The sequence below is a fragment of the Patiria miniata genome, unplaced genomic scaffold (assembly GCF_015706575.1).
Source record: "Patiria miniata isolate m_02_andy unplaced genomic scaffold, ASM1570657v1 HiC_scaffold_3, whole genome shotgun sequence".
Lineage (NCBI taxonomy): Eukaryota > Metazoa > Echinodermata > Asteroidea > Valvatida > Asterinidae > Patiria > Patiria miniata.
Genome location: NW_024037069.1, coordinates 31,000,184 through 31,013,654, shown reverse-complemented (window position 1 = coordinate 31,013,654; position 13,471 = coordinate 31,000,184). Strand labels below are relative to the sequence as shown.

Genomic DNA, 13,471 nt, shown 5'->3' with positions numbered 1-13,471 from the left:
ATCTCAAATTTTCATTGTATTTTTTGTCCTGACTTTTTTTTTGATAGTGCAAAAGGAACTCAGGCCAAAGGATTCACAGGCCACAACATGCAAACAATTTTCGATTTTGGGAAATTATTCTAAAGTGAAGAAGTATGGTGAAAATGATACTTGGAATGATAAAATTGATACAACTCAGAAAAATTAGTATTTTAGACATCAAATAATTTTTTTTTATCCCCAGAGCCACAATCACCCATGCACACATCGTACTCCTACCACACCCCCATCACACCCCCATCTCACCCCTGTCACACCCCTGTCACACCCCTGTCATGGTCCGATCACACCCCCATTACACCCCATCACACTCCCATCACAAACTCCTCTACACCCCCATCACACCCACATTACACCCCATCACTCCCAAATTTCCTCTCCTCTCCTCTCCCCCTCCCTCCTTGCAACCTCATTAACCCCATCACACATGTCCTCACAGACATGACAGACCCCATCTCACTCTACTGGTAACTCACCCTATCATGCCCTACCATGCCCCCTTTGCACCCCCACTACAAACCCATCCCCAGATCACCCTCATCTCGCCCCAATCAAATCGGTATCCCACCCCATCCCAATCCCATTGTACCCAATACAGACCCCCTTACACCCCATAACCACCTCAACTATCCAGCAATCAGTTTACGATCTGTTCTTCTGATTAATCCACCTCATCTTCCCAGTTTATTTTCTTTTCTCTCCCCACAAATGTGACATTTGTCCCTAGTTGACTCTCTCATTCAATCGCATCCAATCGTTATAAATCTCCCGAACGGACCGGTAATCTTCTCCCCTCTCTAAATGTCATTCGTCTCGCTACGGTCCTCCATTCCTCGCAGTTCAAGTGTCAGTTTATCATTTAATTCATTGCTGTCATCTGTTGCATGTTTGGCATCTCAGACATGTGGTTCTGAATAAACCTGTTTAGTCTACTCATAATGCCACCAGTAGCTCTCGTTGGTCTAACAATTAATTTTGTCTACCGTCATGACCGTATTTAAACACGTGTTGGGTAGAGTTTGATGTAGATTAAATATCATGATAGTGTGATTATTAATATACGGGGATTTAATGGTCATTTGTTGTTTTTCTGCTAGATTTTCCAATTTGTAGGGGCCCAAGAAGGCTGTTTTAGACCCCTCCCCCTTAATAGATCCGTCACTGTTACTAATCAGGCAACAATATTTTGAAAATGTAAAGTACATATATTGTACGTGCATTACATGCTCGAAACAGCTACAAAATATCTTTTTTTTTAAACGTGCCATTCACAGATCAGCTTCATGAACAGTACAAAGAAGACCATGTGGTTTCTGAAACATATTTTACAGCCATATTTGTAGCCATAATCTTCCAATAGCCACAGAATCTCAACCCCTATGGTTTTCATGATTTGTACGCGACCTCTCTGATGAATTCAAGACTTTAAGTCCATTTCTTGACATGAGGATTGAAGTCTATCTTTATCATTGGTGAATTGTTAGATATTCTGGTACAACAAAGAAGATTCCTTGAGAATAAATAAGGAGTTAAAACTTAAATATGCAAGTCCCCAGAGTACATGTATTTTTCTCTGACGTCTGAGAAATAGGTGGTCAGTAAGAATACCTGCAGCCTTACCAGTGCATGTATCTTAATGCAATAAAATCTTTTTACTTCATACAATGTACATGGATCAGCCAGACAGAAAGAAACAAGATAATAATTTGTTAAGTACAGTTGGAAAGTACAGTGTACTTTTAATTTTTTTTTGGGGGGGGGGAGTAGGGGGAAACAGAACCAAAAAAAAAAAATATAAACAACTCAAAGCAAAACAAAAAATAAGAAAAGAAATAATTGCAATTTGGCATTTTTCAATATAGCACAGCAGTTACAGATTTATCCAAGTGTCAGTTTTTCCCCATTTGCTAACTTAGTTCTCAACCGGCAGTTGATGAGCATCCGTTTCCCTAACCAGGCATGCCAGGGCAGGAAATTAAAGTTAAAGACCCCTGGTTTTGCAAATTTTACTAGCACATGTGTCAAGTGGCTAGGTCCTTGAGGGAATCAGTTTTTGTCCGTTAATCCATGGAGCTGTTTTATAGCTCCATGGTTAATCATACTAAGGATTTGCTGTACATCTACAAGCAGTTGCGAATACCAGATTCGTGTCCGGGAAAAGTGGCTTTCATTTCACAACATTTACAACAACTGTTCCAAGCTTTTGGTTGGGGATGGGGTTCAAGGTTGCATTTATTACACATAGTACCAGTTTCGGAGTAAATGCCAAATACCACTAGGCAGGGGAGGGGGTATGTTGCTCTGCCCCCCTTTCCCCTTTTTGAGAAAACAGTAAAAAAAAATATTAAAAAAAACAACCATACGCAACTTTTTGATCATGAAACAGGATTTCGTCAACAGCACTCTTTATTTCCAAAAATCAGTCAGTTGACTGATCGTTGGAAATCACTTAATTTCTTGATTACGTTCTACATGTAAATGACAGCAAGCCAGATGGACTAATTCAGGGGGTGTTTAGTACCAGTACGATCTTTACTCCAAGTAAGCATTTTGATAATAATTTGGCAAGTTACTTTTGGGATAAATGCAAATGTTTGTATACATGCCTTTAACTAGGGTACATCTCCTTGTTTTCCCTTATTGTCCAGCAGAATTTCTAGTAATTGCTACACCAGGCTGTACGCTGATTGAAAACTGGTTGTGTCCGGTTGAGTCTGGTATTAAAACGCACATGCACATGCCAGAAACGCATCAGATTGGCTCAGCCATTTTCCCTCCCTCGACCCATTTCTTCCTGTTTGTGTCGCCAGGTTCCGGATCGACTGATAACATTTGTGCATGTCTAACAAGGACATCTGTGACAAAGCAAAGTTGGTTCTTTGCTGTGTTTAATTACTTGTAACTTGCCTGAAATTTTGAAAAGATTGTTTGTCATTTTGCGACCTTCAAACCCTCTGCCAATTATTTTGTGGGTTTTTTTTTCATTTCCCCTGATCTCACCCTGATGTATACCACAGAAAGGATGCCCAATATCCTCTCTTAATAACGGTTAAAATCCACCAGGAGCGTTTGAGGATTTTGTAAGATTCAACCGAGCTTTCCCTTACATGTACACGTTCTTTTCATGGGACCTTTGAACCCCAACTCCCTGGGGGTGTGCAAAATCATATTGAAATTGGAGGATTCAGGACTGTTAGGGATAGCAATTGCCCCTTCAAAGTTAAAAATACTAAAAATTGAAGGAAACTGTTGTAGTTAAGTCCATCACAAGTCCAGTCACAGGTCCTTTCATAAGTCAAGACAAAAGCAACGGAATGAACAATGACAAAGGAATTCTAACAGTTCATTTGAAAGCTAGTGAATTACAGATTTGAGGCTGGAGGACTTGTGATGGACTTGTGATGGACTTTGTCATAAGAATCTTGTATTGAGCAATGCAAGTGTCCCCTAGGTGGATTCGAACCCCCATCCCGCTGCAGGAAATCTGCCTCAATCCTTCCAACCACAAATTTCCAAATACCAAGAATTTTATGAATTTGCTTTTTTTTTTGCACTTTTGGGGTTTTTCTTTTCGTTTGAAGTAAACAAAATTGCTCAAAGTATTGTGCCTAACAACTAACCTGAGGAAGTTTCATCTCAGTGGCTATACATTTAAAAAAAAAAACAAGGAAAACTTATTTTTGGGGGGGTCTCGTAACTGGATTCCATTGCTAATCCACGCAAAAAAGTGTATCTGCAGGCACCCTATTTTGAAACCCCCATCAATATTTTCTTCCAAACGATCTTATTTCAGCCAGAATGATTTCACAGGGTATTTGATACCATTCATTTGATACCAGTCCTATCTTCACTTTGAGCAAGGTTTCTGTCATTAAATCGGTAGGTACATTATCCGGGGGTAATTGCCAATGATCCTACATGGCTTTAACAGCTTGTCTTCTGGGTTTTTTTGGTTTGTGATCTTTGACAGTACATGAACGGTGGTACCCTGAGTAGCGTCTTGCTAGACGAGTCACTCCATCTGTCCTGGATGACGCGGATAGCTCTTGCCAAGGACATAGCGTCGGGGATGAGCTACTTTCACATGCACTCCGTCATCCACCGAGATCTAACGTCCATGGTAAGTCTCTAGCAATGAATGGTGGTGTAACTGAGGGAGTGGGTTGGGGGGGGGGGGGGCAGGGGTGGGAGAGGGGCGTGGGGACCCCCGCTTAGCTTGAGGCCTTTACTTCCCTGTGTACCACTCAGTATGACCAAACCCTCCTTCCAGAAAATGAGGACCCCATAGTAACCCTCCCCCCCCCCCCCTTCTGCAAATTGGACCGTTGTGCCTTTGACACAGAAACAAAAAAGTGGGGGGGGGGGGGGGGGAACTAGCCACATTTTGGGTTCAACTACATGTAAGAGCAAATCCACGAAGGACCATTGTTCAACTAGTGATTGACTTCCGATGTAACTTAAACCTGCACTCTAATAGCAACGTGCGAACGTCTCTAGTCAAACGCAAGTCAAAACTCAATCATGAAACTCGGGGGGGGGGGGGGGGGGGGTCCTGGCTACCTGCTTTACATTGTGATGTGCGTGGCTAATTAATCCTGAATAGTTGTCTAGTGTAGTCGAACTTTGGTCAACTATTTTCATTTATTTCTTATGTGAACTGGGTAGCCCATTCAGTGGAATCCACTGATCTCCCATGGGTCCCAGTAAAGAGAAGACAATGTGAAGAAATTACAGTTTGAGAGGTGGGAGGAAAAGCCCAGAAGAGTATTCTGAGGAAAACCCACGGAATCAGGTAGGGCCTGAAAACCCAATCCCCATATTGGCCCAGGCAGGGTTCGAACCCGGGTCACAGCGGTGGAAGGCGAGGAAAGTACCTCTACGCCAACCTGACTTCCCAACCCGACACCAACCTGACTCCCTCAACTATCGAGAGTTCAAGTGAAGTTAGCAGAACTATGGTTTACTATATAGAAGATTTAAGAATGCGTTCCTGGGACTTATAGTACGTTGAATCAATGCATACAGCCCTAAGTTGGCACTCGCCCAAATAGTCAATATCTTTGCTGAACTTTAGAAACAGGCCACAACTTGGTATTGTTCCAAATCTGATGTCATGGTCTTATTTTGTAAAGGAACTTATCACTTACATTTTTGTTATTTCTAAATATAAGGAAAGACTAAACTGGTTCTGGACTCTCTTAGCATTGTGAAGAGTCGAACAAGGTTTTATTTACAGTTGCACGTATCTGTGACATTTGGCACATCACCAGTTGTAAACGTAGCATAATTGTTGTGATTGGTCATTGGTTAGATGAAACTAGACCTTTTTAATCGTGCACGAAACAGCGCACTCGTTGATTTCTGTTCAAAACATTGGTCTGCTAAGATCTTGTCCATGAATATTGCATGCATTAACAATAATATTTAGATCTTTCCCATACATTTTATTAGTGACTGAGTCTTGTCACCTCACACGTCTCGTAACCAAACATAATTGAATGTTAGTCACAGGGACAAACTCAGGAAAGACCACCAAAAAAGAAACTCCTGTTCACAACTAGCAGTAAAGTGCTGCATTTTCTTGAAGAAATCCGGGAAAGTTTTTGGGACCATCGTGAATATGTGCACGTTGGAACTTCCCTTTTAGATTTCCTAGCGCAGAGATGACAGCATTTCCTTCGACCAAAATAGCCACAACTTCCTTGATTGCAAGTGCAATCTAAACAAATACCAGCCTCACACACACACACAAATCTACTGCAATGTTATGATAATAAGTAGTGATTATATTTATGTGACCACATCTTGCATACTTCTGAAAGCAAATTAAAAATTGAAAATGTGGCTTGCAAACTTTTCAAAGCTTCCCTGCTTAGTGAAGACTCAGCATTCTAAACAAACACTAGCCACACTTCAAAAAGGCAGTCAACTGCTGCAATAGTAATGTTGCGATGATAGGTATGGAATTTTTTTTATGTGGTCAATCTTCAAATGGAATATTGTCTTTGAAAACAAGCTAAAAGTGGAAAACATTGTTTGGACAAGATTGAGTTCGAGGGAATTGAAAGTAGTTAAAATAAGAATTGAAGTATATATTTGTAGAAACATCAACACATTTCAGCAAATGAAAAGTGTTAAACCTGAGAAGCTTACATACAGTATGAAGAATGTATGTTTGATTTTGACTTTTGAAAGGTCCTGTCAAAACAAAAAATACAGCGGGTTTGGTTTAATTGGACATAAAAATAGCAGGTGTTTCATGAAATTGAAGGTCCTTGTCACCCAAGGCAACTTGATCCAGGCAATACCCAAATAGATAATGACAGGCAAATCTGAAATCTCAGTAATGTTCTGAGGAATTTCCACAAGCTGTTGTAAAAAAAAATCTACTGTGTTCTTCTAGAGGGTTCCTTAAGTTTGCAGTGCAGTTGCCTCAGGCCTGCCTGTGAAATGTCCCTCCCACGATTAAATGATTCATTCTAACCAAAGTAGATCTTGAATATAGACGCCGCGCACAGTACCCCCTCGACGGCTACAACGGGAGAGTTGGGGGAGACCACTGGGAGGGACATTCAAACGCATTGCTGACAACGCCTGACGCTCACGCAAAGACACTATGGCTTTGTGCACATTCAAGTTGTGCGCACTTCGCACCATGTGCGCATGAACCATAATACTGAAAATTGTATCCGTGTGGAGACATTTCTTTGTTCTCGTGTACTAAAGTTTTGAAGTTTGAAAGTACAGTTTCAAAATGCTCTTATTTTCACCAGAATTAATTTCCTTGGCTGAAATTCGGACTTAATATCCCTTTTCTAAAACTCTACCATTTGCGACGGATCAACATACCTTGGAAATTCCTAGTTTTTGAGTAAATTCCATATATCTATTTCGTGAAAACCTTGGGGAGACGTATTTATCTACAGAAATTGCCCTGTGGAGACGTACATGTATACAATCTTTTGTTCCCGATTGTGTGCATGTCTCCAGAGGGCACGGTGTATCAGATCACAGTACACACATACATGTACGGTGTGTTCCTCCCACTGAAGCTTTGGAAATTGGTCACAAGTTGGCGCTGATAATTTGGTACGCCATTGTCAACATTAAGGCCACTTGCCGGTTTTAAACGTGCTTGTTTAAAACTGGCAAAGCACATATTTATTCCCTTATTAATTCATAATTGTCATTTTTATTCTTTTTTCCCCCTAGAACTGTCTCATCAAGAAAGCAAGTAACGGATCTATGCATGCGGTGGTAGCAGACCTAGGGCTGGCAGCTAGAATACCCAGGTAGGTCAGGGGTCAACTGGCGAGGTCACAGGTCAGAACTGGTGAGGTCATAGGCCTGCCTACCACCGTAAACACCAGGGGCTGTTGGTGTATACACGTGTCAAAAGTTGTTTGGACAATATGATAAATTGCAGGAACCGTTTGGTGTTAAATCTATTTTTTATTTTTTTTTTATAGTTGATGTTGGGTAAGGGACAAGTACCCCCTGAATATCAGGACCAATATGTAGTTTACATTGTTGGATACCTGGCGGCCAACACTAACTCGACAAACTCGTCGTACGTTTTGCATGAAAAAACAACTTTGGAAATAATTTGAACTTTAATTTATATGTTAAAGGTGTTCTTTGTCGCTATTTCTACCATTTAAACCTTTTTTTGATGTTCCAAAACTTATACAAAATTTGCTGACGCTGGGTTGACGACCATTGACGCTTGTTGACGCTTGTTGACGCATTTTAGTAGGACCGGAATTAAGGGCCACAGTCTCCTGCTAAATTGACAACAACAAAAATATGCAGTCTAAAAACATGTTTATTTTTGTTTCTTTATTTCTATTCAGAGATCAGTCGGAGAAGCTACAAACTGTTGGAACTCCGTTCTGGACGTCGCCAGAAAACCTCACAGGAAAATTCTACACTGAGAAAGTAAGAAGTAGAAAACAAATATACTCTTCATAGTGATCAGCTATCGTGATGCGTTTAAAACCTGAACTCCTCAACATAACCCTAACCTTCCAAAAACTTCAAAAATGCTCTTTGCAAATTAGAGGATTCTGCAGGATTGAGGTCGTATGGTAAAAATGTTGGCTGATTTTGGAGGATGCACTGTGTCAAGGTCTTGGGCCGGACCTTGTGTTGTTTATGCTCAGCCGTGCATAAATTTGGGCCTAGATTATATCCCCCGCACTGCTCCAGGATGTCACTGGCTTTGCCTCAACATATTGACAGTGATTGCTGGAGGAATTTGCAGGATTGAGGCAGTGGTCACCCCTCCAAGGACCACATTCAAGACATAACAGAGGATTTTGCAGGATTGAGGTTGTATGCAATTTTTACATGGAGGCAGTTGGAGGATTATGAGGTTGCATCCTAGGCCAGTTTCTTCAGGCTTTTTGAGCTGCAGTGCCTGGGGCGCTTTTGAGGAATCCTTGGTTTCATTACCAGAAATTAGTTTGTTAACATATCACCATTTTTCTGTTTGATGTTTTCAGACCGATTTATTCTCCTTTGGTATCATCTTGTGTGAGATCATAGCCAGAGTGACCGCAAATCCAGACGAACTTCCTAGATTGCACGTAAGTATGTCGCCAAACAAATAATATTAGGAGAGACTCAGGTCAACAGAAATACATGTAGAATTTTTGTTTAGTACTGATGGACATTGTGTGTTTTTTTTTCCATTAACTAGACTCTGGAATCGTTCCAATCACCTGTCAATCTTTCTGTTTGGTTGCTCGTACGTATTTACCAATAAATCACAAAGAGAAACTGACTAGGCGCTTTATAATATTATTAAGTTGATCAAAGGGCAAAATTGGGAACCGCCAACATAGGGCTGGATAGCTCAGTTGGTAGAGCACCGGAACGACAATCCGGAGGCCGCAGGTTCAAACCCCACTCCAGTCCATCTCTTTGGGCAACTTTAAAAAAAATGTTTAGTTTATTCCAATCTTTGCATTAAGCCCGGTTCATACTTCATGCGAATACGAAGCGAATTTGACGTCATAAAACATTCGCTGCAAAATTCGCCCGAGTTGAAATGTATCAACTTTTACGAATTCGCAGCGCGAATACTCGCCATGACGTCACAAATGAGTTCGCTTACGCCTTCGCGCAGAGTATGAACCGGGCTTCAGTCTGGTTCAGCACAAATCTGAAATGACAGACAGAAACGGGTATAACCTGGCTGCTTGATGTGGATAGAATCGCATTATTTTGTTGGCAATAACTCTTCTATTTGGGTGTGTTTTTTATTTTTGCTTCAGAATTTTGGACTCGACATGGAAGCATTCCGTATGCTGAGTGGCAACTGCCCAGAGCAACTTCTCCTTGTAGCTTTCAGCTGTTGTAATGTAAGGACATGAGAGGCATTTATATTGTTGTATAGTTGTGTTCTTGAGCAGGACACTTTATAATAATCATAATCAATTTTTGAAGAAGTTGCTGTTTGGTTACCTTTTTGCATTGTATAGTAATAAATAAAGGAGCTCGCTCAGAAATATCTAGGAAGCTGCGGACCAACGAATTCATGTTCATGCATATTAGTCACGTGATTGTGCCATGTAATTTTCTGGAAAGAGTAGTGTTTTGAGTAAAAACAAAATAAGGTTTTTTTACCCCAGCTTGGTCATGTGACATGTTGGGGCTGGACTACCGATACTTTTAACAAAATTTGGTTGAAATCGGCCAAAATATGTAGGAGCAATAGACAATGGGAACGTTTGTTGCTAACTAATGGACTAATGGAGAGACATGATGATCTGTTGAGCTGCTATCCCGCAGCTAAACATGACATTTGTTAAGTAAGATTTGAGGCTTTGCAAGGTGGAGATACTAAATAATGAAAGGTTTGTGGAAACACCATGTGCGAATAATTTCTCAACTAAGAGAATGGTTCTGAAAAGAACCAGAGGTATAAACTCTGACCGTCTTCAGGAGAGTGCCTAAACTCTAAGAAAGTAAACACTTTCTTAGAGTTTAGAAAGTTGTTGCATGACTTTGTTACTGTTATGCTTTTGGTTTCAGATGGAACCCGGTAAACGCCCAGCCTTCACTGAGGTAGTTCTGAGCATCAGGAACATAGAAGCGGATTTCACCAGACAGAGTAAACGACTTCCGTCCTTATCAGGTAAAGAGGATGAATTTGTTCAAGAGATCTCTGATTTTGGTACTTTGATCTTGTGTTTGTTTCTTTGACATCATTTTGTCCAATGTTAAAATTAAGAACTGAATTTTTTGTTCTCGATATGAACTTTGTTACCAATCCTTCTTGTGTTCCTGTGGTTGTTTCAACACACTCTTTCCAGCATACCCTGTATCTATCTATCTTTTTAGGGAGGTGGGGCTTCCTTTGTTTTTGGCATCCAGCCCTGAGAAAGGTGCTGCTTATAACACTTTATAACATTGATCAAAGTGCTGAACAACAGCATTGTTCCTCAGGTGAGGAGACCAGTTTTCTGTGGCAGCTTGGGATCAGCGCTGTCTGGTCTCTACCTTCACAGGCCCCCATTTGTGCTCAGGGCAGACCCGGCAGAGAGAGGCAATTGTGGTAAAGTGTCTTCCCCAAGAACACAAACACCATTTCTTCATCAGGGTTTGAACCCACATTCCATCTCACATGAGTTAGACAACGTAACCATTTGACCAGGACACTCCACATCGCTTCCCTTGCAATCGCAAGCCATTCACTTTGTCTCTTATCTTTCGCACACCTGTTACATTTCACGTTTTACATTTGTACGTTTCCCCCTCAGGCCGTTTGAGATCGCAGTCGACCGTGGTCGTTCCCTACCAGCTCCATACAGTTCCTGATGCCAGGCCCGCCCTGATACGTTCCCCCCGCAATTCCGTCGTCCGTAGCAACTCCGACTCCGGCTCCCGTCCCCGTAAAGTCAACGTCTCCAAGAAGTGGGTCAACCCCTTCGACACGCCACACTTGAAGAACGGCCAGACGAAACTGATCGAGCAAACGTCCTCCATTGTGCTGTCTGAGCTTCCTGCAGAGATCCGGGTTCCCCTGCAAGAGATGCTCCAAGAAGACGAAGATGAGGAGGCGGAAATTGCCAAGGAGGCAGCCGAGAGGTGCATGAGGCAACGCTCCAAGTCACTGCCAAGCTCCCCAGTCATCCATCGGTTAGAACTCAAAGTGGACGAGAACATCAACGTCATCCACTCCAGTAGTGATATCAGCGATGGCATGAGCGTCGCTGACCGACGCAAGACTCTTTCTCCGGGCTTTGTCGCCTCAGAGTGGCTCGAGGGACGCAGGGCCGGCCGAGCCAGGAGTAAAACCACATCAGATGTGACATACCTTAAAAGTGACCCGGGGCTCGGAGCATTAAGCGAGGATAAACTGGGCTTGGGGAGCCGAGATCGTAAAATCATTGAAAGCTCAGAGGATGCCTAGCAGTGCGTTGGACCTTCCTGGATTTTTGTCCTTAGCCCCGCCCACCTTTGTTTGTGACTGAGTATGACCAAACTATTGTGGTCAGCTGACCAAAAGTGTTGATCCTATTGGTCAGTGCACACTGTTTGATTGAAAAGTGGGAGGGGCTTGTGGGCAACTTCTGTACAGCACCATATTAAACTAGTCTTACACAGTATGTGAGTGAATGCATCTTCCTGTTCATCAGATATATATCTTCATCTTCTTCCACTCTTCTTAAATATTCTGTCCAAGTATTAGAAACTTTTTTTTTCCATTTTTGTTGAGAGTTTCCATTCAGTATTTGCCCTTGTTTATATTTAAAGTCGGACCAGATTTTATGAATAGGTGAAAAATCTCATGATTGTGATTTTCTTGGATATGCGAGGCTAGTAAAGATTGGTTCAAGGGTCAAAATTTGACCGTTAACATTGCATTGCTTTCGTTTGGTATAAAGCGAGGTGGCACACATCTGGAATTAAGGTCGGAATGTTTAAAAAACAATTTTCGGTTTGTGTCTCTGCCCCTTTGTGAAGAGGTTTCCGAGTTTCCTTCGTACAAACAAGAGATCTAGCCTAGTACAGCAAGTCACGATTTTAGGTGGGCAAATCGGAAGCTATGTTGGGGGAAAATAGCCTATGGCTATCTAGGATAATTTGACCATTGATTCGGGAAAAAAAGGGGGGGGGGGCACAGGCCTTTTTTTCAGCAGAGATGTTCTGTCTATATGTTTTGTTTTTGGATTTGTTTTGGTACACTTGTTGAAAAGTGGAGGACAAATTATGCCATTATGGGCATTATTTGTGGCAGCAGCTGTCATAAGTGAAAAAAATTGGAAAAAATATGTTAGGTTTTTTTCCTGCAATATTAACGGGTCAAAGACGATATCTATGCCATTATGAAAAATGTTATTTATGCTCATTTACAGATGTTTTTATACACTTTAACAAAATTAGAACGCACATCGATTTTTCGATATTATAGGTTTTTCATGTATAAAAATCTATCCTGCCTTTAAACCTCTTATGCATCACCAAGTAACATGGTGTTCTCTTGCAAACGACATCATCACAGAAAGGAGATTCAACTATGTAGTAAATTGGTAAACTTTTGTAGATTTCATAATTGGACAGAAGAATTTCGGACAAATTATTAGTTATATAACTTAACAGTTAGCAGAAAAGTTGTGCTTAATGTAGCAGAAATATGTTGCTGCTTAAGCACTATTTCATGGCGTGGATGTGCTAACGGCCGTGCACACGTGGAGATTTCTATTGCTATGTCACAGATTTTAAGCACCTTTTCCCTCTGGGTTTAAGCGTGCTTTTGCTGTGCTTACTGCTTCAGGTCCCTATGAAATAGATGGAGGCCTGGTAAGCACAAAATCGGCTGTTAAGCAGTGCTATTAAATTGAGCCCCGGATCATACTTATTACAAATTTCACGCAAAGGGAATTTGAAAGGGTGAAGGAGAATGTCACAATGAAGCTTTAAAGGCATAAACATGTAGGCTCATTTGCTTTTCATGTATTTTGTTCATGTCCAATAATAACACCACTCAAAATATAAAGAAAAATGTTCAAATTGTAACCTGTTGAATTCTCAGCTCAGTGGCTATTATAGTTTTCAAGAAAACAGTAAAAAAACAACATGTACAACCTGATCACAAAAGACGATTTTGCCAATAGCACTCGTTATTCCAAAAATCAGTCAGTTAACAGGTCGTTGGAAATCACTCTACATTTCGCGATTTGTTCTAAATGACAGCAAGCTAGATGGAATAATTTCACGGACTGTTTGTACTCGTCAATCTTTAACGTAAGCAAGCTTTTTGATAATAATTTGGTAGGTTACTTTTGGGATAAATGCAAATGACCTGATCTGCCTTTAATTTTTGAAGTCATAATACTTGCTTCGCTTTAGTGTTTGCATGAAAAATGAATTGGCCTCTATAGTAATTTTGGCAAATTGAAGGATAAATTTAACAAATCATTAT

General features: G+C 41.1%; 1 protein-coding gene and 1 non-coding gene across 2 annotated transcripts in view; both read left to right on the top strand.

The window, feature by feature from the left end:
- LOC119737662 (dual specificity testis-specific protein kinase 2-like) overlaps positions 1–12,146 on the top strand; it is a 29,511-nt gene extending 17,365 nt beyond the window's left edge. The window contains exons 5-11 of the mRNA XM_038212152.1: positions 4,010–4,159; positions 7,252–7,331; positions 7,893–7,977; positions 8,544–8,627; positions 9,318–9,404; positions 10,078–10,180; positions 10,806–12,146. Coding sequence (XP_038068080.1) covers positions 4,010–4,159; positions 7,252–7,331; positions 7,893–7,977; positions 8,544–8,627; positions 9,318–9,404; positions 10,078–10,180; positions 10,806–11,458 — 1,242 coding nt within the window. The 3' untranslated portion in view covers positions 11,459–12,146. The remainder of the gene's footprint in view (positions 1–4,009; positions 4,160–7,251; positions 7,332–7,892; positions 7,978–8,543; positions 8,628–9,317; positions 9,405–10,077; positions 10,181–10,805) is intronic.
- Trnav-gac lies at positions 8,886–8,958 on the top strand. The gene has a single exon. It is a non-coding gene; the product is annotated as a tRNA-Val (tRNA).
- Positions 12,147–13,471: the final 1,325 nt, after the last annotated feature.